Source organism: Pseudopodoces humilis, chromosome 13 (genome assembly GCF_049639895.1).
Source record: "Pseudopodoces humilis isolate 2021_Gansu_Grassland_sample_001 chromosome 13, ASM4963989v1, whole genome shotgun sequence".
NCBI classification, from domain to species: Eukaryota; Metazoa; Chordata; class Aves; order Passeriformes; family Paridae; genus Pseudopodoces; species Pseudopodoces humilis.
The window spans coordinates 5,305,923-5,327,353 of NC_142212.1; the positions used below are offsets into that span (position 1 = coordinate 5,305,923).

Below are 21,431 nucleotides of genomic sequence, written 5' to 3' on the forward strand. Positions count from 1 at the left end.
TATCACTTGGAGAGGTTCTATTTTCCAGGCTGAAGCCAGCTGGATACACATCATTTCCTTTCTCTGTGGCATCATTTTACCCTGTCTTTTAGCAGATTGTTGGAGATGTTTGGTCTGAGAGAAGAGCTCACAACACTCCTATAAGGTTTGTCAGCAGCTCTGGCACCCTTGATGTCCTCTCCATTCCCTGAGCAGCCCCTTTCTGGGACAATATCCTGGCCAAGCCTGGAAGGATGAAGATCAGCAGCGTGATGGCACCAGGTTATTGACCAACACTGTCTTTGCAGGTCACTGTGGCACTGTTCCTTCTTAGCTGGGAACAGTAGAGCTGTTCCTATGACTCTGTGCTTCGTCAAGGGAATCAGGGTGGGAAAACTGAGAAGAGAATATTTTTATATTTTTCCTCCTAAGTTTTTTTTTCCTCTTTCCCTCTTTTTTTTTTCCATTCCTAAAGATTGAGTATAATCAGAGCTAATCAGAAAATTATGAGCTGTCTGATTGCTGATTAGATTCCTAATGTTAATATAGTCAAGAAGCCTCTCTTAGTGTTGTATTTTAAGGGAAGTGTAAAAATAACATCTTAGAAGGAGCAAACCAGAGCTGCTGGAGCAGCAGGAAACCCAGTACTAGCAAAGGAGAGCAGGGTTTCACTGCTGGCAAGAATTCAGGCCAGCAGAGAGGGAAGGGACAGAACCTATGTGAACTGTATCCAGGTGTGAGGGGCTGCAGAGCCTGGGAGGAAGAGCATAAAACCAGCTCTTCCCACAGGTTAGTCCTTGAGCACACCCAAACCTGGGAATTTTGCTGCTGTGCTCTGGAAGAAGGCAGGAAACTTGCTTACTCATTTCCCTTCCCAGCAAAGAGGATTTTCACAGATTATTTAGTTCATGCGTCTTCCAGCATCATGGCCCTTCTCACCTGCTGCTGCAGGCAAGGGGCAGCCTCAGGTGATGGGGAAAGGGAGTCTGGGATGTGCCCAGCACCGAGTGGGACCTGCAAAATCTTGCTGACAGTGGTGGAGCACTCCTTGCCAGACAGGCAGGGGTGAGATACCCTCTAGGGTGCCGGTGAGCACGGAAAGGATGCTCCTGATCCTGGTGGGAGCTGAGGGAAATCTTTATTTGCTTGTGCTTGGCTGAGCCATTGCAAAAATCTGAGCCTTCCAGTAGCAGATTTAGAGGGGGAGACACTGCATGGTGATGGCCCAGGACTGAGGTTTTGCCCTTTTTCCGTATTTAAGCACTGAAGATCAATCCATGGGGCTGATGCCTCGAGCAGTGCAGTGGAGCTGCCAGCCCTTTCCACCGCTTTCCTTTGCAATCCCCACCAGCAGCAGCTCAGCATTAACTCTGGGGCTGAATGCAGGTATTATATTCTGGCACACCAATGTTCCTGTTAATAAGCTCCTCGCCATTCACAGGGTGTTTTACTTTGATTCATCCCAACGGCAGTGCTGTATAATGGACTATATACCGTAATTGTCCCCCATTGTCACCACTTAATAACTTAGTATGATGTTATCGCAGCCATTCGCAGGGTTTTTTTGCAAACTTTGATGAATAATATTTTGTTCTTAGTGAATAAAAAAAAATAAAAATTGAGGGAATGGTGAAAAGAGGCAGAAGTTGGACAGAAGTCTGCTCTAATTGCAGAGTGGGCTTAATAATAGCAATGTCCATAGCGGCGTCCAGGCTGCTTTTGTTTCTGAGTCTCTGGGAACATCCGCTGGGCCAGCCGGGATGGAGCTGCTATTAAATACCATTTATTTTTTAAAACATCTTGATCAGCAGGAATTGGCTCTGTGCTTGGAGGATTTATTTTGCTTTGCTTGCTCTTGACAAGTCTGAGCTCAGACACAGCAGATGGGATCCGTGTTTGCTTCCACAGATAGGGATAAGGGATGTGATATCCAGGGGGTGATGCTCATGGGGTGGGTGCAGGAGCCATGAAATGATGGACAGGAGAGTGCAAATGCTGGTATTTTGCTGTGCATGGCTTGGGCATGGCAACAGCCTCAATATCTGTCACAATATTTGGGGAGAACTTTGGGCTCAAGGTTGAGCAGCTACAGGTAGAAGAGTTGTGCTGGAGGCTGGGCAAGCATCTTCTCCAAATTTGAGCCCACTGGCTGCCTCTCCAAGTTAGATGTGCAACATCCCACCAAATATTTGTGACTCCCAAGTATTTGTCAGCCTCTCTGAATGCTTATGGTACCTGATTCCATGACTAGCAGGGTAAGGAAAAGTTCAGAAGAGATCAAATACGATGAGAAGAAAGGTGGGGAGGTAGATGCCTGTGCTGGAGTGCCCTGGGTGGGAGGCAGGCGAGGGCTCCTCAGCATCAGGTAGGGACCTAAATGAGTTTTTCCCTGTAACACATGTCCTGACCTTTTTTTAAAAATGAAATCTATTTTATTAATTTTTTCTTTTTATCAAATCCATCCATGAAACATTAAAGATATGACTGTGGAAAAGGTCAAGAAACGTGTAGTTGTTGAAAACTTGTTCCACTTGATGGCTTTTCCCTTAGGGAAGCTCCTCCACGCTTTCTCCTCCCCCACCTCAGTCTTTAAAACAGAAAGTGTCAAGTTGCCTTGAATTTTGGGTTTAACAGAAACAGCAAAACATGTTCCTGGAGCAGGACAGAGGGAAGGGCACTGCAGGTTCCCTTGGGGAGCTGCTGCATCAGCCCAGCATTGTCACAGGGAAAACCTGAGCTGGGAAAGATTTCTCTTTCCAAAACACAGACACAGACCCCAAAGGAGGGTTGTAGAGTCTCCATCCGTGCCAGAGCCATGTGCCTCAGGGAAGGGAGAGGCTTCTCAGGGGACTGGTCCGCAGTGAGGACATATCTCAGGCAGAATTAATAAAAACAAAGCCTAAGAAATGTGTGTAGTGGCAAGTTGTCCAGGTTTGAGGACGTGTGCTTTGAGTCCTTCTCCTTGGCTTGGGTCTCTATTCCCCCATGGGAATGGAAGGCAGTCACGCTTGCTGCAGGAGGGGAAGAGAAGCTGGGCTCTCCTTACAGGGGCTTTATTAGCACCAACACTTTCTGGGCATCACATCTGCCAGGCAGGAGCCAGATTTGCAGTAGGCAGTGAGAGTTGCTCTCCTTGCATGAGCAAAGAGAAGGAACGAAATAAAGAAATTAAGATGATAAGGGAGTCAGAAGAGGACCAGTATTGAAGTTCTTTGGGCAAGTTATGTTAGCTGTAACATAATATCAGAAGTCTGTGTAAACCAGAAAATAGGGAGCTATGGGTGAAGTAGAGTGGATATGTCTGCCAGGGGCTGGGCTCCATGTTGAACACATCAGAGCCCCTTGCATCCATGGTGGTTGTTCTCTTCTGTTTGGTTCCTTCTTTCATTGTAACCGAGGAAGCTGGGCTAGAAATGGGGCTTGATAGACTGTAAAAATCAAGAGTTGAACAGCACTGAAATTTTAGGCTCCAGACAAGAGAGAATAGGTGAATGGAGGGCAAAAGCAAACCGACAACCATCCTGCTCCATCAGCATAGCCTGGATTTGTCCAGTGGTCCATAAGCTTCAATGTAGGGATGGGGACTGAAGAGAAATACTGTGTGAGGATTTGGGGCTTTGAATAAGAAGGCACAGGAATGGGAAGGCACATTGGGATGTCTTGATGAAGAGCAGTGAGATCTGAAGAGCTGGAGCTTCGAGCTCTGCCAAAGAGCGGGAGGTTGAAGGGCCAGGAGAGGGGAGTGAGCACCTTGATCTCAAAAAACGGTGTCCCAACGGGATGAGAATGGGTCCTGGCAGCCTGGAGGCTGCCCCTTGCCCCATGGAAATGCCAGGGGAGGTGGATGAGTGTTGAGGTCACTGTGGGCTGTCACACTGGGAACTGCCATTTGATGACCTCCTGAACTTGCTCCCTTCCACCTCCCTGAAACTTCCCCACCTCACCTGGAGCCTCTGGGGATTCTCTGCTATTTTTCTGAAAGTTTGAGCAAAGCTGGTTCCAACTATTGTCCTTGTCTTTAGAGCAAAATACCACTAAAACATGGCTTTTTGCACTGCAGTTTCCTTTTTTTTGGTATTTAAAACTGACAATGTCAACTGCTCTTGTTCCTGTCACAGTGGCAGTGGAGGCCTGAGTCACCGCTCAGCGTGTCTGACCCCTCTCAGGGTGCAGGAGGGTGGCTGATGGCACTAGAGGACATCAGAAAGATGTCATGAGTTGACCCTGGAGAGTTCAAGTGGGGAAGGTTTGTGGGTTTCTCTCAGGGTTTGCCGGCACTGTGGGGTGGTGGTATTTTGGGGCATTCTTGTGGGAATTTGTGCACGCTGAAAATCTGCCTTAGCATAAAAACCCAATAGCAGAGGAGCTCTGGCTGCACTGGGATGTGCCACATGGAAATCCCCTTGTGGCAGCAGATAATAAACGAGGTGCTTTCTAGAGCTCACACATCACAGCGCAGCAAGAGGTGATGCCTTAAAATAAATCGATTGTAAGTGGTTTCCAGTACAAACTTTCAACAGCCTCCACTTGAATGAAAGGCAGAGAGCTAAAGGGGAGGATTTCAAAGGCACAAAAGGCTCCGTGCCCATGGAGCAGGGAGTCAGGGACCTGCCAGGATGCAGGCTGCATTTTGGGTTTTCAGGGATGCCCTCCTGCATCTCACAGGAGCTTCTGTGTTATTGGCACCATGTGAGGAACCACAGGGAAAGGAGAGCCACTCCTTGAACTTCTTCTCATCTTCATGTGGAACTTATTTGTCAAAAATACATAAGGATAATAATAAGGAAGGATTTATGTTTTTTTTCTTTGAAGACTCTGGCTGCTAAGACCTGGCCAGGCAAATTCCTCCTCCTGCCCAAGTGAAAAGCTGTATCACTTCCTTTTTTTTTCCCCTTTATTTTTAAAAAACCCTGTTCCTCCAAGCCCTAAGTAAAATTGATTTTTAAGTGCAACTATCTCTTATAATTGCTGCCGAAACGCCTTGTGGTTATTGTAATGGATTTTGAACTGTGACAACTATTTCTTGATGATCGTAGCAGGAGGTCCACAGGATATTTGAGTGTGGTTTAGGGAGCACTGTTTGTTTGAATGTTTGGAGTATATTTGGGAGGAGATGGGGCTGGAGCAGTGGGCTGACCCTTCTAACACTGCAGAAGCTGAGCCTGCCCTGGGACCTCGTGCCAGAAGGGACCATCTCCAAAAACCCTTTGTGGGAGCCATGTCCCTGCAGTCACCCATCCCATGGGAGCCACAGCACACTGGCATGGTGGGAAAGGAGATGGAAGGAGCCCAGGGCAGCACCGGCTCCTCCCCCACAGCTTGGTGAATCGCCTGCTGTCACATTTCCCAGCTCTGACCTTCCAGCAAATGCATCTTGACCTGAATTATTCCTGGTCATCTGAAACCTTGTTGTGCAGCAAGCAGCTGCTTGTCACCCAGCAGGAGAGTCCCCAAGCCCTTCCGGTCATGGCAGAGCTCTGGCAGAGGCGCTGCACTGTGCCAGGATGCTGTGTTTGTGCCCAGGAGCTCACCCACCCTGTCCCTGCTGCTGTCTCCCAGCACACAGCAGGACCCTGGCAAAGCGGGCAATGGCAAGAGCTGTGGGTAGCAGCACCTACCAGGCTCTGAGCCTGGCAGCCCACCACCTTGGGATTGGATTGGGATGGACAGCCCTGACAATGCTGCAACACATCTGTCCCACCCACAACCAAAAAACAACTCTGGAGCCACATTTCTGGGGTGGTTTGTATCCATCACCCCTCTGGGATGTTGCTGACATGCCCCAGCTCTTCAACACCTCCTGGGAGGCAGCCACAATATTCCAGCTTCATCCCAAGAGAGACTTTTTTTCCTTGACAGCCAGAATTTTAGACTTTTACTGGACTGACTACTGGGGAAATGGTAGGAACTTCCATCAGGAACAGACTGGGATTTCTGTGCCTTTCCCATCTTGCAAGCTGGTGCTCCAGAAGGGAGCGAGAGCTGTGAAATACACACCATTTAAAGTTGCTGGGCACTGACAGCTTGGAGAACTGTTCTGCCACAGGGCAGCTAATACTCCTGCTTGGCTCTCCTCTGGCAGAATGTTGGGATCTCAGAGCAGAGGTCCCTACTTTTCTTTCCATCAACTACAGATGATGCAAGATTACCATGACTGCAAATAGTGTGGTAAAGTGTATGGAGGAAAAGGATTTTTCTCATATCCTGAGCAGAGCAGGCAAGTAAGTGTTCCTGGTTTGGCCTCCCAAGGGACCACCTGCATCCTGAAGACAGAGAGCAACACATTCCAGCAGGACTTGAGCATGATGATATTTAGCAGTACTGTTTAAAGTCATCTCTAATGCAAGAGCAAAGTTTGCTGCCATATGTCCAGGGTGAAAGGCAGGAGGATGTGGGATGAGGCAATGCCAGTGTGGCCAAATGCTCCTTCTGCTGACTCCACTCGGAGGAAAGTGAGAGAGGCCAAGCCTGCCTGCACCTGTTCCTGGCCTCATCTCTCCATCCTGCCTCCCATGGCTCTGTCTCACTGCTGATGGAGGTGGGGACAGATCCATCCTCACACCCTGGTGTGAGCCTTTCCTGCCCCAGGAGAGATGGGGCAGGAGCCAAGGAGGGTCTGAGCAGCTGAGCTGAGGTTTTGCTATTGCTGGTCCCCAAGGGCAAGTGTCCCCATGGGTTTACAGGGCACAGTGCCCCTGCCCTCCTCCTCCCCTCCTGGGTGACAGGGAGCAGGGGCAGAGCTGCTCTCTGCTTGTGATTTTGGAAAGCAAGTATCCATCCTCATGGAGCACAGGAACTCCAGGAGAAGGGTAACAGAGAGAGGCTTTTCTGCAAGGGGAGAAGAGCTGAAGAGAGCACCAAGCATGGTTTGTGCCGCAGGGCGCCTGGTTCTCTGTGCTGTCCTTCTGCCCTTGATGCTTTGCTGTTGTGGGAAGTTAAGCCCTTCTGGAGACCTGAGCAGTATTTTTGGGTAGGAGAAACACCCTGAGCAGCAATGCTCTCCCTTTCCTCACCATTTCTGCAAAAGCATTGGTACCTCTCTTCCTGTTTCACTCCTCCCCTCGCTGTGGTTGTTGGGATGGTGCTCATGTTTTCTATTGGTAAAAATTGTGGCCCTGGAGAAGAAGGAGAAATGAGAAATGCTGACAGGGGAACAAGAGCCATCTGCTGCTGGCCTGCAGAGCCGTGAGTTACTGAGGTGCTCAGTGAAATGATGGAAGTTGTGGCTCTGGGGCTCATCCCAGGCCCTCAGTGGCAGATGCTGGCTGTGCCACTGCCCCGTATGGGGTCTGTAGCAGCTCTGGCCCTGGTTTAGCTCCAGGTTTGCACTTGTGGCCTCACTCCCTACCCTGCCAGACCCGAGCAGTGAGCACCAGCTGGTACAGAACCAGTCTGGGAGCCCTTGGAGGATTTACCACGTGCTCTTTGCTAGTCCCTGGGGCTTTATTTGCCCTCCCATGAGCAGGAGAATGTTAGCATCCAGTGCTGCCTCCAGCCCCATCCTCCCTCATGCACAGGCTGGATCCAGGTGCAAGGGAAGGAGAGGTGGGCTCTATCCATCCCTCTCCTTCTGCACAGCCAAGGGAATTATTGACAAACAAGTTAGTGCTTTGAAAGAAAAATGCCGCAGCATATTTGAAGCTGCCTCCGTGATCAATACTGAGCCGTGGCTGAGCCTGCTGCCGACTGGATTTCAGAGGATGGCTGTGGGGGTAATAAGAGCCCTGGGATCAACTGTCTCGGAGATTATTACAGGATGAGATGCTTCGCTGCTTTACAGTGTTTACTCAAGATTTATATTCCCTATGTGTACATAAGGGGGTTGTTGTCTTTTGTCACCGGTTGATCATTTTTTGACGGTGACGTGAACACTGTTGGTAGGGTTTGCTTAGGGGTGAATTCTATGAACAGGGAGAGAATGTGCTGGGGATAAGACGGAGAGCTGGGGTGGAGGCACCCTGGAGCTGGTGGCAGGAGGTGGGACCATGAGAAAGTGCCCTCTGCCCTGTTGCATGCAGGCAGAAAGGATGGAGACATGTGAAGCACATGGAATGGGCTTTTGCCTTTCCAGTTGCTCTGCAGTAACAGCTGAGGCTTCAGCATGCCCTGTCTATGGAAGAGGAGTTGGAACCAGAGGAGAGGGCTTGTGCCATTCTCATTCCTTCATTATGGAGGAGGAAGAGCTGCAAAACCAGCTCCTGGGGGATGTTCCTGCCTGAGCCTTAAGTTCCTCAGCTTTGTCATGTGTATTTGATTTCACCTTCTTGCCTTAACTTTTCACGGGCATTTTCCTGCTGTGGGAGGAGGCCTGGAAGCTGTGATGCTGTGGCACTCCCCAGCCTGGTAGCACAGGGCTGTTTGAATCTCCAGCAAAGATCTCCCCTCCCAGCTGTGTGCTGGGCTGCGGGGGGTTAATGCACTTCAGAGCCTTGGCAAGGCGCTGCGATGAGGGTGCTAAGAGCCTCGCTGAGGGAGTTAAATGAAGGCTTAGCAGGGGTGGCTAATGGAGCACAGTCCATAGACACACACAGCTGCTGTGTGATGGGCCATGGCTGCAGCTTCCACGCTGGTTGTGGGGAGAAGCCAGGAACACCATCCCAGGCTGCCTGAGGAGCATCCCCAGCATCCATGTAGGCTTGGGGCACCTCTGTGGAGGCTTGGGCACAGGGGGGGCATAGCTGCTGTTACACAGGGCTGCTCAGTCTCCTTCTGCAGAGTGTTTGCTGTAATCCTGTTTTATAAATCCAGCCTTGGTCTTTGGCCTCCCCAGGCTCTGCTCTGCTGCTTCCCAAGTTAAACCTACTGATCTGACTGAGGGAGGAGAAGCCAGGGCATGCTTATTGCCTTGGTGGGGCTGAGAGAAGAGATTTAGTAAATCATTGGACCAGTTTGCTTTGGAAAGTCTGTGCAAAAATATCAGAGCAATGCAGGATAGCTCCAAGTGTGATGGGGGCTGCATCAGAGACAATCCTCCTGCATGCTGGCCCCTCAAGCAGTGGGGATGCCAACAGGCAGGGATGGTCCCCTCCACTAGAGAGGAGGCTCTGGTCTCTGCCTGTGCCACCTCTGGTTCTCCAAACGTTCCCCACCACCACACTCACAGCAGCTACAGGGCATCAGACCAGCTGTCCCCAGTGGGTGCTGCTGGGGGTGAGCACAAATGGGTGAGCCATGCTCAGGGTGGCCTGAGTCAGCTTGTGGGGGATCGGGCTGAGCAGCAAGGTCCTGGAGCAAAGGCAGGGAAAAGCAGCAGCCATGTGTCTGGAGTTGCCATCCTCTGGGCAGACAGATGGTCACACACCTTGTTGGCCTTTTCCTTTCCTGCCCATCGTTTGGGAGGGAGGCCGTGTGCCCAGCCGTGCCACTTTTGCTGCCACCTGCCCATCCCGAATGCATGGCGTCCCCAAGGCTCTTTCTTTAATCCCAGGCGAGGTGATGTGCTGAGCAGGGAGCTCCTGACGGATCTGCCCTGGTGAGCAGCAAGGCAGAGAGGAGCTCCTTACGGAATACAAATGAGTCCAGGGCACGATAAGCCCATGCAGCACCTTCCCCCTCACACACCCCACTGTCAGGATCTCCAGATACCAATCCTTTGCAAATCTCCTGCTGGCCTTTCATGACCTTCAGAGTCGTTTCAATTCAGTGTTTTCAGCCTCTAAATCTCCTGTCCTTAGCCCTGGGTGACTTCTGGGGAAAGAACCATTCTCCTTAAAGTGCCAGGGCAGTCTCTGCACCACAGCCTGCTGGAAATCTGCAGGTATTTCACACCCATGCTTTGTTTTTGGTAATTCCTCTATTTTTTTATTGCTACTTGAACCCCACAATTGCCAGCCCCAGGTCTGAAATCTGGAGAGGTTTTGGTGACTGCCCTGTACCCTGCCAGGCTCTCCAGTGCACTGCCTGCCTCCTGGCCATCTCACAGTCCCTGCATGCAGCACACCTTGAGCTGGTCTGATTGATCTGTAACACTTGAAAAATAATGGTTTAATCATTATTAAGGATTAGAAATAATCCTTGAGCTGTATCGATCACAATAACATTATTCATGATGAACTCATTTGGCATTAATGGGGATGTCCTGCAGCAGTGTGTGGCTCCGGGCAGACCAGTCACCTTCCCTGGGGAGCCATCAGTGGGGTTTGTGGGAGCAGCAACAAACCCTGCCCTAACAAACAACTCCAGGTCCTGCTGTCCCAGACAGCCCCCTTGGGGGACCCCTTGTTATTGGCACCGTTTTGGAGGGTCCAGAATCCAGCAACCATCCACCCTGTTCATGACAACAGCCCATCTCTGGGTGGGATGGGCTCCCTCTAGCACCAGTCAGGGACGTGACAGGATGGGACTGCTCCCATGGGAGCCCCAAATGGCATCACTCCAGGTCTGTCCCCTGCAGAGGATCCCCTGTTACAGAGGAAGGATGGCTACCTGCCTGCTTGGCCTCTCTCTCCTCCCAGTCACCATCTTATTCGTGGGACTGAAATGTCTTTAGTGAGGAAAATGCTCCAGGAGCAACAGCTGGCAGGCTCTGGGGACACTTCTCCTGGGTGAATATCCAGTGGTGGCCAGGAGCCAGCACAGCACCCTGCTGTGGCTGTGCCATCCTGCTGCAGGCTCCCCCATTCCTGCAACGTGCTATTTATCAAACAAGAACATCTGGATTTCCTTTTTCTTTTTTTCTTTTTTAACCAAAATGGTGTCTGGTTTGACTTTGACAAATTGACATTTTCCAGAGGAAAAATATCTTCTGTCGAGGTGTCGTTCCTGGGTGTAGCCGTCCCTTACTACACCATTTGCAATCCTCCAGGCACTTTGCACAAGGCAATGAATAGTTAAAGATGTCCATAAATCTTACCCCAGCCCATAATAAACAAACACACTCTTATCAAGTATAGAAAAATGCATATTTCATCACCACTGCCTTAAACACGACTCAGAATAAATGCTTGTCTTTAATCAGCCATCTCAAGATATAAACAGAGCACAAAAGCTTGGGGGTGATGAGGTACACAATTGGGCCACGGATTTTCTAGGCAGCTCTTGGGGGCAGGGATGTGGCTGTGCAGGTGAGATCATGAAAAACTGCCCTGAAAATTCATATCACTTGGCTTTTCTGTGCAGCCACGTGTTGTTTCTCATTCCCTTCTGTCTGCCACTGGAGCCATAAGGATTTTCCTTCAATGTTCAGCTGATAGCTGATCTTTCCCCTTGGATGCTGACCACTGAAAGCATGCACTTTGATTTGGAAATCAAGATTAAGAGAAAGAGAAAAGATTAAACATGAAAGTTTTGGCCAGTATGTGCTGAGATTATGCAGTGATGGATTTGTGTTTCCCTCCATCTGATAAGAACAAGCTGTATTTTCAGGCTGGGGAGGGCCAGATCTGTGATGTCTTTCACCTTACTTTTGAGTGCCTGTGCTTTGCCACACTCACAGAAATACAGCATCGGCTGCCACTGCCCTGTTCAAGCCACCCTGCCAGGGCTGGGCTGCCACTCTCCTGCAGGGGCAATGGGGACACTGGCACCTGGGGGCTTCCTTTCCCCTAAGCATCCATTTGGAAGGGCTGAGACATTTTGCATCCTTGTGGGCTGATGGGAGTGCTGGAGAAACTGGTGACAGTGGGGACAGCAGCTGTGACCTGTGGCTGTGCCCAAGGCTTGTATGTGTGTGTGTTTTTATAGCTGGCCACTGTTCAGGCCATGGGGAAATAATTTCCCAGGGATATCACTGGACTTCACTGCTGCCCCTGTGGGCTCCCACCAGCCTGCCACAACCCTGATGAGCAAAGGAGTGCTTTTTCATCCTGGGATTTGTGGTTCATGGTGTGGAAGTCATGTGTGTTCTAGCACTGGGAATCGTGTTCGTTATGTGAATCTCTGAGGTGCTGCCCAGGTGGTGATTTGGGGTTTTATTTAGATGTCACTCCATTGTCAGTGCTCCTTCCTCCTCCCAGCCAATTCAGCATCTGAAAACAGCCAGGGCTCACCTCTCTCCCCATGCTCTGGCTGCCAGCAGCACTTACATGGAGCAGAGCATGTCCGTGCCCCTCTAGGGAAATATGTCTGCAGGGAAATGAGGAGCAGGCGAGGCAGAAGCCTGTGCTGTAAGGTACATGTTTGCTTGGTCTGTCTCCCACTAACTCTCTTGGGAGCCCTCTAGGGATTGCAACAGCCTCAGAAGCCTCATGGCCTGTTAGCCCTGTACAGATTGGCCCCTGGAGCTGAGACCTGGCAGCGTGTATTCCCTGGGAAACTTGTACAGCTGATGGCTGGTGGGGAGCAGGTTATGCTGAGTACAGCATGACCAGACATAAACCCCGTGTTCCTGTTAGCAGTGAGTGAGCAGACCCAGGGGTCTGGGTGGCCCTTGGCTCTGTGGGCTGGCTCAGGACACTGGGCTGCCTGTACAGCCCTGGCAGTCAGCTCCCCAGGCCCACAAATCTGGTCGAGGGATGGAGGGAAACATGCTCGTTTTGCTCTTGGCTTTATTTTCTTACTGATGCAGACAGGATCCTGTAGAAAGCCTGCAGCTCTTGCCCTGTCTATCCCCTTTGATTCCACAAAAGGACAGATTGCAGCTTCTTCCAGGCACTGCAGTACCCCAGGGGCTGCCCAGTCTCCAGCCCTGCCCTGCTGTACCCTCTGTGCTGGTGAGGGGTCTCATGGCTGAGGATCCAGTGAGGGTGCCCAGGTGCTGAGCATCGTCCCATCCTGCTTCTGCCAAATCCTGGTTCCTCTGGTCAGCCCAGTGTGGGCATGGGTGTAAAAAGGGGTTAAATCTGAGTGGGCAACACAGTGTACCTTGGGGCCCCAGAACTTTGAGAGGGTTTTCAGGCATTTTTGAAGAGTCTGCCCTGCTCTGCACAGAGCTGGGGGCTGTCAGTACAGAGACCTGTGTTCAGCCCTTGCCCTGTGCAACAAGAGCCTGCCCTGCTCCGGCGGGATGCCGACAGCTGCCAAGCTGCAGAGGCTCAGCTCTGTGACTTCAAGTGGCAGTGATTCCTCTGGAGATACTGGCTTGCTCCAGGAAAGGCAGGAGCCGGCAGGAACCACTGGCTCCCTGTCCCTGGAACACCCTTCCAGGGTGCTGCTGCCCACACCCTGCAAAACCTCAGTCCCGGGCCATCACCATGCAGCGTCTCCCTTTGCCGGTGCAGCAGAGGGGCGGCACGGTGCCGCAGGAGCCCCCAAACAGGGATGCTGGGTGTTGAGGTGGCACCCACCGCCCTGGGCTGCTGTGGGCAATGCCTGGGTCCCCTTGCTTTCCCTAGGCTCATTTCTCGTCTCCCACTTGTTTTGCAGAGACTTGCCAACGCGGCTGAGAAATTCCAGAAGGCTCACCACTGGCAGGACAACATCCGGGTAAGGCTCCGTCCGCTCCCACCCCTTCCCTCCCTGCCTTGGTGTGGCAGCGGAGTCACTGTCCCGTCCCTCCTCGCCCGGCAGGCCCCGGCTAACGAGAGCAAATGAAGTGATTTGGAGCTCGTTTGCAGCCTCGCCTCAGCCCGCACACACCGTGAGGAGAGGCAGGAGGTGAAGGCCGAAGTGACAGCTCTGCTCTGAGGGCGGGGGGGGCTGAGGGGACTCCTACTCGCCCCATCTCCGGCAGCCACTGCGTTTGGTGCTGAGGGGGGCCTCGCACGGGGTGACAGCAGCGGTGGCTCGTCGGTGGCACATGCCAGCAGTGTGGGGGCTGTTCCTGGGGAAGGAGCAATCTGGGCTGGGAGAGGGAAGACGCGGGTTTAATGATTGCATTTGACTTTGTAATTCTGGCGGTGATAGCACTCAGCGGGAACCTGAAGGATTCTGTCTGGAAATGCTCTCAAATTATAAGCATAATACAAAAGGAAGGAAAGATTGTTTTTCTCCCAGCGCGAATGGAGTCTGCAGTAAAAAAATACTCCTGAGCCACCCAGCCCCTTCCTCTTGGGTAGGGCCGCGCCCCGCCCAGCCGTGAGGAACCCTGTCACCTTCTGAGGGGACAGCCTGGGGACACCCCACTGCCAGGCTGGTTTGGAGGGTATTTCACAGTCTGAGCTGCTGCTGCTGCTCACACACACCTTCCTGCCACAGCTGATGGTCGTCAGGGTCTGTTGTGGAGGGGGAGAGGTGGGAGGAGCAAAGAGAAGGCAAGGGTTTGACCTGCTTGGCTTTCATTTGCCATGTGGCCAGTGTGGGTTGGACACTGGTGGCTGATTCTGTGTCCCATGGGTGCCCAAGGAGCAGGAGGAGCTCACAGGGGTCTTCCTGTGTGCATGAGAGCACTGGTGAATTGTTGTCACATCTTCCCAAGAGGCCAGTGGAGAGGAGGTGAAGAGAATAATGAGATTTGCTGCAGGCACCTGCTGATGCCAGTGCCAGTGCCACACCAGGACCTTGGCTCGGGGCTCCGAGGGAAAGCCCAGAGAAGGGCAGGGCAAGCTTCAGGCATCTTCATCCCTAGTGTTGACCCAGTCTCATGTGTCCTTTGGGGTCAGGAAACATATCCTGACCAGCACACATCCCGAGCAGCACCTGAAGTTTGACTGCAGGTACCCCAGGGACCGTGTGGTTGCCCCGTGGAACCCATGCTGGGCTGGCAGCCAGGGTTGGATGCCTTGTGACTGGGGCACGTGCAGGGCAGGCAGAGGTGGTACAAGGTCACTGCATTTTGTAGCAGTGCTTGGGGCTTCTGCTCATCCTCTGGCACGCAGGGATGGGCTCCTACTGCAGGGGCTCTTTTCAGCCCCAAAGAGCTCCTTCTCCAACCAGACCTGGCTGACTTCCACTGCCAGGGGAATAACAGCAGGACACAAAACATGCTGGGAAAAGCTACAGCGCTGGGGAGCTCTTGGCTCATTTTGCCATTCACGGCACAAACCTTTCAGAAATCCACTTTCATGGAAAAAAAATATTTTTAATAGCACTGTTTGCAACCACTTAATCAAGGTAATTAGGAGCGAGTCACCCAGAAACAATGTGCAGCGATGCGTCACCGCAGAGCTCGGCGCAGCTTTATCAGGACAGCCCAGGCCTGGCTGGGACACTTGATGGACTGGTCCAGCTCTGTGCACAGCCCCCAGGGTGCTGGGCATCAGCCCTGCCTGCCTCAGTCCTGCCTGCAACAGCCCCAGCTCCTGAGCAGAGCAGAGGGATGAAGAGGCTTTGTACGTCTCATTGCCGGGGTTGAGCCTCCTTTTTCTGCCCCTTCATCCATGCAGTGGCCGGGCACGGTCAGATCTGTGTCAGCACCGCTGACCCTGGCTCTGCAGCTGCCCCCAGCTTTGTGCCGGTGCTGGCACGGGCAGCAGGCAGGAAAGGCGGCAGCACAGCATCCCAGCTCCTCCTCTCCTCCCTTCCCACCGAGCAGCTCAGCTCAGCTCGTTCCTCCTGGCTGCAGCTCTCCCCTCCTCTCCCAGCGTGTCGCGTCCTAACCCCGCGCCGGAGTCGATGACAGATTGCGGCGAGCGCGGTTATTTTTGTGTTTCCATCCAAAGGCGCCGGCAGATGCTGAGTGTTTGCACTGCATTAGTGCTAATGGCAGCCCCATTAAACCTCACTGCAGATGGGTTGCTATGGAAGTCCAGGGGAAAATGAAGCAGGAGCAAGAGCCTGAGCAGCTGGGAGCTGCTGCCAACAATCACTCACGATCCATCTCTACGGGGAAAGTTCCTTTTTCCTTGCTGTTTTCTGGTGTTTCTAGCTACAGACCAGCCATGCTGGGCTTTCTGGAACTGAGTTCAGCCTCTCACCTCAGGAGGCTTTGCAAAGTGTCTCCCTGTTCCCTAAACAATCCCTTCATCCTGTCCTGCTTCATCCCTGCTACTTGGCTTGTTCACCCTCAGGCCCTCATGTCTACCAGCTGTGCCAAGCTGGGGCTGTGTCCCCGGATCAGTTCTGGACATTGGACCATTTTCCTTGGTCAAAAGTAGCCATGGCCCCAAGGTCACCCATAATCTGAGCACCCTCATGAGTTTCTTCGAGCTTGTTTTACTCCAGGGCTGGGTGGCAGCTCAGAGTGGCATGGTGGGCAGGGGTGTGGTCAGGCTGTGAGGGGAGATCATGCCCTTCCCTGCCTGCACAGTGAAGGTTTCTCAGGGATGCACATTCACCCACTGGAGAAGGCTGGTGGAGCTGTGGAAAGGTAAAAACTGTGTTCTCTTGCCAGAGTGGGCTCTGACCAAGGGATACAGCAACCACTTGGCACTGGTATGGTAGGAAACCACAGAAAATTCCCTGTTTGCAGTGGCCTGGCCAACCAGTTTACTCGGTGAGAATCTTCTGGCCTGCAGGCTTCCATTCAGAGTTCCAGTGGGACAGTCTGGCTCCACTCCATGCAGAGCCATGAGGGTTTGTCCTTCAAGGTACATCAGGGCTGGGTGTCCCCCTGCTCTGGATGTCCCTAGAACTATCCCCCAGCCGTGGCAGTGATTCTGAGCCCGCCCTGTGATGACCGTCCCCAGCAGCAAACAGAGGAGCCGGGGCTCCAGCCCACCCTGCAATGCAGTTTTCAGGTTTCCATCCTCTGTTTGCTGCCCTGCTTGGGCATGGGACCTGCAGAAGTACCTACAACAATGCTGACAGGTCATGTTGTATTTTTTGCTGCCATTCTTTGTGTCCATCCTTGCTGACAAGCTGCCATGTGGCCTGTCAGACATCCCAGCCAGCTCCATGTTCTCCCAGTTCTTTTCCATTTGTGTGCTCTGCTTTCCTCCCGAGTTTTCCTTGAATTCTTTTCCAGACTTTCAGCCCCATCCCAGCAGCATCAGCAGGGTCTCAGGTGTCCCCCCGTTGCATAGTGTGTGGGAGTGGGGGCTGTGATGACCTGGGGGATGCTGTCAGAGGTGCAGATCTGCACTGCCAGCCATGGAATGCATCCCAGGGCAACGTCACCATCATCATCATCATCATCATCATCATCATCATCATCATCACCTCGTGCCAGTCTGCTGCGGCTGCCGGAGCTATTTGTGCCTTTAAGGGACACTCCAGTGCTGCAGATATCCATCCCTACATTTATGTGCGCCTGGCAGGATTATATAAATTACCTTTAAAAGTTGACTTCTTTATAAGCCATTTTCTGCTTCATAAAATGTTTATTACTGTTGTTTTTCTCCCAGTCTCCTTCCTCACTGCATTTTCCATTACTATACTGGGAAGCTACTCTTTTCCCCTGCCTGCTGCCCCTCTGCCTCCCAGCTCTCCCCACCTTTTGATGCTGGAAAGGCCCTTTTGAAGGGTCAGAGCCCAGCAGGCTCTTTTCACTTGGAAAAGAAAAATAGCTATACATTGAGCTGTGGATGTAGGAGCTGCTGGGGACAGGTTTTAACCACTGGGTGATTTTGGGGTGTGGTGACATTTGTGGAGGTGGTAGGGGGATCACGAGTGCTCGACAGCCCCACGCTGCTGCCTCCATTGGTAACCCCTGCCTGCAAGCACATGAGGAATAACAAAGCCCAGATAATTTCAAGCTCCATTAGAAACAAAACTCCAGGGAAAAGGGGATTGCTGTTTGCCAAATGGGGATGGACAGGAGCAATAACAGAGACTGTGCTCCTGACTGCCCAGGAAAGGTGTGGGATAAAGCAGGGAGACATGGCCACATGGCTGGGTGCCTGACCACAGCCATACAGCCCTGGGTGCCTCATCCCTCCATGTGCAGGATCCTGCTGTCCCATCCTGCTTCTCCATCCTGCTGTCCCATCCTGCTGTCCCATCCTGTCCCATCCTGCTGCTGCAGACAGCACTGGCAGGTGTGTGTCAGCAGGGGAGCAGCAGCTGTACCGTGCCGTGCCGTGAGTGGGCTCGGACAGCTGTTCCCGTGGGCTGGGCACAGCCATGCAGGCAGGGTTTTGTGTTCAAAGCAGCATCAGAAGGGCGAACACCAGCTCCTTATCCTCCTTTCATTTTTCTCCTCCTTTAATTACAGATCCTACTTATCGGCTGAGAACAGAAAGATTGTCACCGTAACCTTGCACTTGCCCTTGTAGAAGGTTTACCTAAAAAGTTGGAAAATAAAATCAAATACTCTAATTTGCAGTCGTCTTGCCATTTCAAACCCAGTTTTCATTACAGCACAGAAAGTGCATTGAAGCTGTGTTTATAACCCCCTTTTAGATAACAAATCACATTTTCTTTTGGCTGGAGAGTGTGTAGAATTGATATTTTTTTTTTCAGTTTAATGGGTTTGTGTGTTCAGGAATGATCTCCATCAACTGAGAGTCTTTATTGTGTTTGATATAATGTCAGCTTTCATTACGCTCGGAGAATTACTGTGCTATAGCACCAACCTTGCTGCTGTAGCGCCGGTCTGGCCGAAAAGCAGAACAAGAAAATCATTCACAAAAACCCTGTGTCGGTGTTGTTCCCTCTTAAAAACCAAGGATGAGGCTTGAGGGGGCTTTCCCAACCCCCCACTCTGCAGGATGTTTGGGCCACCCATGGCATCTCCATGACTGTGATGGTTTGGTGTAGGGGTTGTTGGCTTTCCCATCCCAGGAAGGGCAGAGGGTCTCCAACAGCCTCTCTGTGTGTGCTGGCATCCCTGTGGCACTGGGGTGCAGTGGTGGGGAGCAGTGGCCGCGCCTCGTTTGAGGCAGCCTCAGAGGAGCAGGACGGACAGGAGATGCCATGTAAAGAAGAATAGCTGGTGAGGTGTGATCAGATAAAACATCTTCTCAGGGAGATGAAAAAACTGTTGACAGGTCACTTAAATATTTCCCCAGCTCTGTCAGAGAGGCAGAGGGAGGAAATTGCTTTTTAAAAAAAGATGCCAAGGCAGATTATGATGACTGTTTCCACCTGTCCTGGGGAATGCGTACAGCCCCTGATGGTGGATGGGATGCAGGGAATCCACAGTGCTGCAGAAGTATGGTCTCCACCAGGCCTCTTCTTGGTCTATCCAACAGCCTGTGGTGGCTGGGGCTAACCATGAATATTGTCCTCTTCTGGGGACTAGGAGAGGATTCATCATGGTGCATATAGACAAGAATAGCTCTAGCCAGTGGAAATAAATGTTCAGTCCCTGCCAGCCACAGCCAAACATGGCTGGGATTGCAGGTAGGAATTTCTCCCAGGGATTCATCTAGGCCCTTTGGAACCTGTTCCTGGCTGTGGCCCTGACACCAGCCCATGGCAGGTGTAACAGGAACACTTTCCTTGCTCTGTTGTTCCCCAGCCAAGAGGCTGCTGTGCCGATGGCAGGGCTCAGACACCTCAGGCTGAGCACTCACCTGGCTGAGCCCTCCAGCCCCAGCTGCCAGCCAGGACCGATTGACCAGCACAAACCAATCCCCAAGGACAGCCATCAGGCAGCCCCATCCCACACCTCGTGACCCAGGAGGGCTTGGCAGGGTGATGCTGTGGTGGGGACGTGCTTTGCTCATCCTCTGCTCCTCCAGCCACAGCGCAGGTGTGAGGCTGCAGGAGCTCTGTGACATGCTGCACAATGTCTTCTGTACAAAAGGTGCCACAATAAGCAAAAGCTGTTGCTATTTCTGTGTGTTTAACAGTTCAGGGACATGAAGAAGTACCTAAATACTCACTGTCCTCTCTAAATGCTAATGGCAGAGGAAAGGTGGGCTCATGAGCAGAGCCTCCAGTGCGGTATGGGCACACCAGCTCCTGCTTGCTCTCCCCACCCACTGAATTGCCCACGGGTCTGACCAGGCACAGCTCTGGTCACCTGGCTTGTCCTCACATTGGTAAGCTGTGGGCTGGGATGCTGGTCCTGCCACCAGCTCCATCCAGTGGCTGGAAAACAGGCAGGTGCCAGCTCAGGATCCATCTTTTCTTTCCCACCACCCTCCGAGCTCCTCCTAACTGCCTGAAGGCAAACTGCTGCAGGATTTGGCTCTTCCAGAGCCAATTAAATCTTGAAAGAGATTTGCTGACCACAGGGGTCACCTGTGCTGCTCGGAGAAATGAAACCCACAGCCGGAGGCTGAGAGGGACCAAAATCAATGTGCTGCAGCATGATCTGCCTGCAAAACTGCCCCAGGGAGCTGCAGCATCCCCAAGGCATGTGATTAGCAGGGTGACCCTTACAAGACGACAGTGAGCAATCCTGTGGAGTACTGCAGATCCTACAGGTCCTCGGGAGAAGGATTAGCCAGATTAGGTGATTTTACAGGAAAGCTCTATAGGGGAGAGTGAGCCATAGCCCTCCTGCAGTGTCCCTGCCAGCTGTGTGTTCCAGCTGGATGGCAGGAGCAGGGAGCTGATGTGCCACCAGCAACTCCTTCGAGGCTTTTTTAGGGTGGTGCCAGCTGTGTGTGTGATATGGTTTGATTGCCACCTCATTAGGTTGCTGACTTGGAGATTTGGGCCAGCACCCTTCCGTCCAGACATCTCCAGGCTGCAGTGAGATAACAGAGCACTGACCTTTTCAGCATTATTTTCAGCTGCTGTAATTGTTTTAGGCAAAAAAAAGATCTCTTTGAGTGCTTATAAAGGGCTGTGTCAGGGGTTGTGAGGGGGAGTGCCCCTCACTACCCACCTGAGATACCTGTGTGCCCCTCCTTGTCCTGGGCTTTGTCTCATACCTGTTCTGCTGGTGTGTGGCAAGGGAGCACCGGTGCCAGAGCAGGGCCCTCCCTTGTGCCACTGGTAAGGCTCCAGCTTGTAGCTCTCCAGATTCTCACAGCCTGGATTTTAAATCAGTTTTTCGCTTGGTGTTTTGGTGTGAAAACAGTGAAGGTGTGGAGCACAGGGCTCCTAGGGAGGGCTCAAGGGGGTGAGGAAGGAGCCAGGGTCCCTGGGGAAACTCTGGCATGCAGCATCCCCAGGGCCACCTCCAGGAGGTCAAGCCTTGGCCAGGGGCTGCCCATTGACACTGAACCACGAGGGGTTGGTGCAGCTGCGGTGGTTCCTTGGTGGCTTTGCTGGAGAAGCCTGGGTGATGGCCTCAGGGACAGTCACAGATCAGTTTGGGATTGCACTGAACTCCCAGAGTGTTGCACTGAGGGTTTAGGAACTGAATTAACCCCACACTTACCCACCAGTGACACAGCCGTGCAGTGCCACTGTGCAGGTGGCACTTGGCAATTTAGGTACAAGGAAATGGGCAGTGGTTAACGCATCATGGAGCAGCAGCTCCTCCTTGTCGGCCTCCCCTGCAGCAGGAACCAGTGTGTGCTTCCTGCAGGCTCGGTTGCAAGAGACAGGGACAATATTTTGCCTCAAAATCCCTTGACATCTTCACCCCCTTGTTTTCTTTATTGGTATTTATTCTGAAAGGCTCTAGAAATACCAGTGCTATTTACACAGACCTGGTGCTGAGGTTAAGATGGACCAGAGGAAGAGGAGGAGAGGATTGTGTGAAGAAGGCAAATGTGGTAAAAAAAAAATAAATAAATCAGGGAGCAGAAATTGTAGGACTCCTTGTTGCCTCTTGGAACACCAGTGGCATCTTTTTAGAGCATCTCTGAAAGCTCTATCCCTCTTTCCTGGAATAGACACAGGCTTCCAAGTAG

At 52.1% G+C, this 21,431-nt stretch overlaps 1 protein-coding gene across 2 annotated transcripts in view; it reads left to right on the plus strand.

The window, feature by feature from the left end:
• The window catches only part of CACNA2D2 (calcium voltage-gated channel auxiliary subunit alpha2delta 2), a 209,029-nt gene that overhangs the window by 155,467 nt on the left and 32,131 nt on the right, over nucleotides 1–21,431 (plus strand). For both annotated transcript variants that reach the window (XM_088061671.1, XM_005522184.3), the window contains exon 4: nucleotides 13,282–13,341. In XM_088061671.1, coding sequence (XP_087917797.1) covers nucleotides 13,282–13,341 — 60 coding nt within the window. The remainder of the gene's footprint in view (nucleotides 1–13,281; nucleotides 13,342–21,431) is intronic.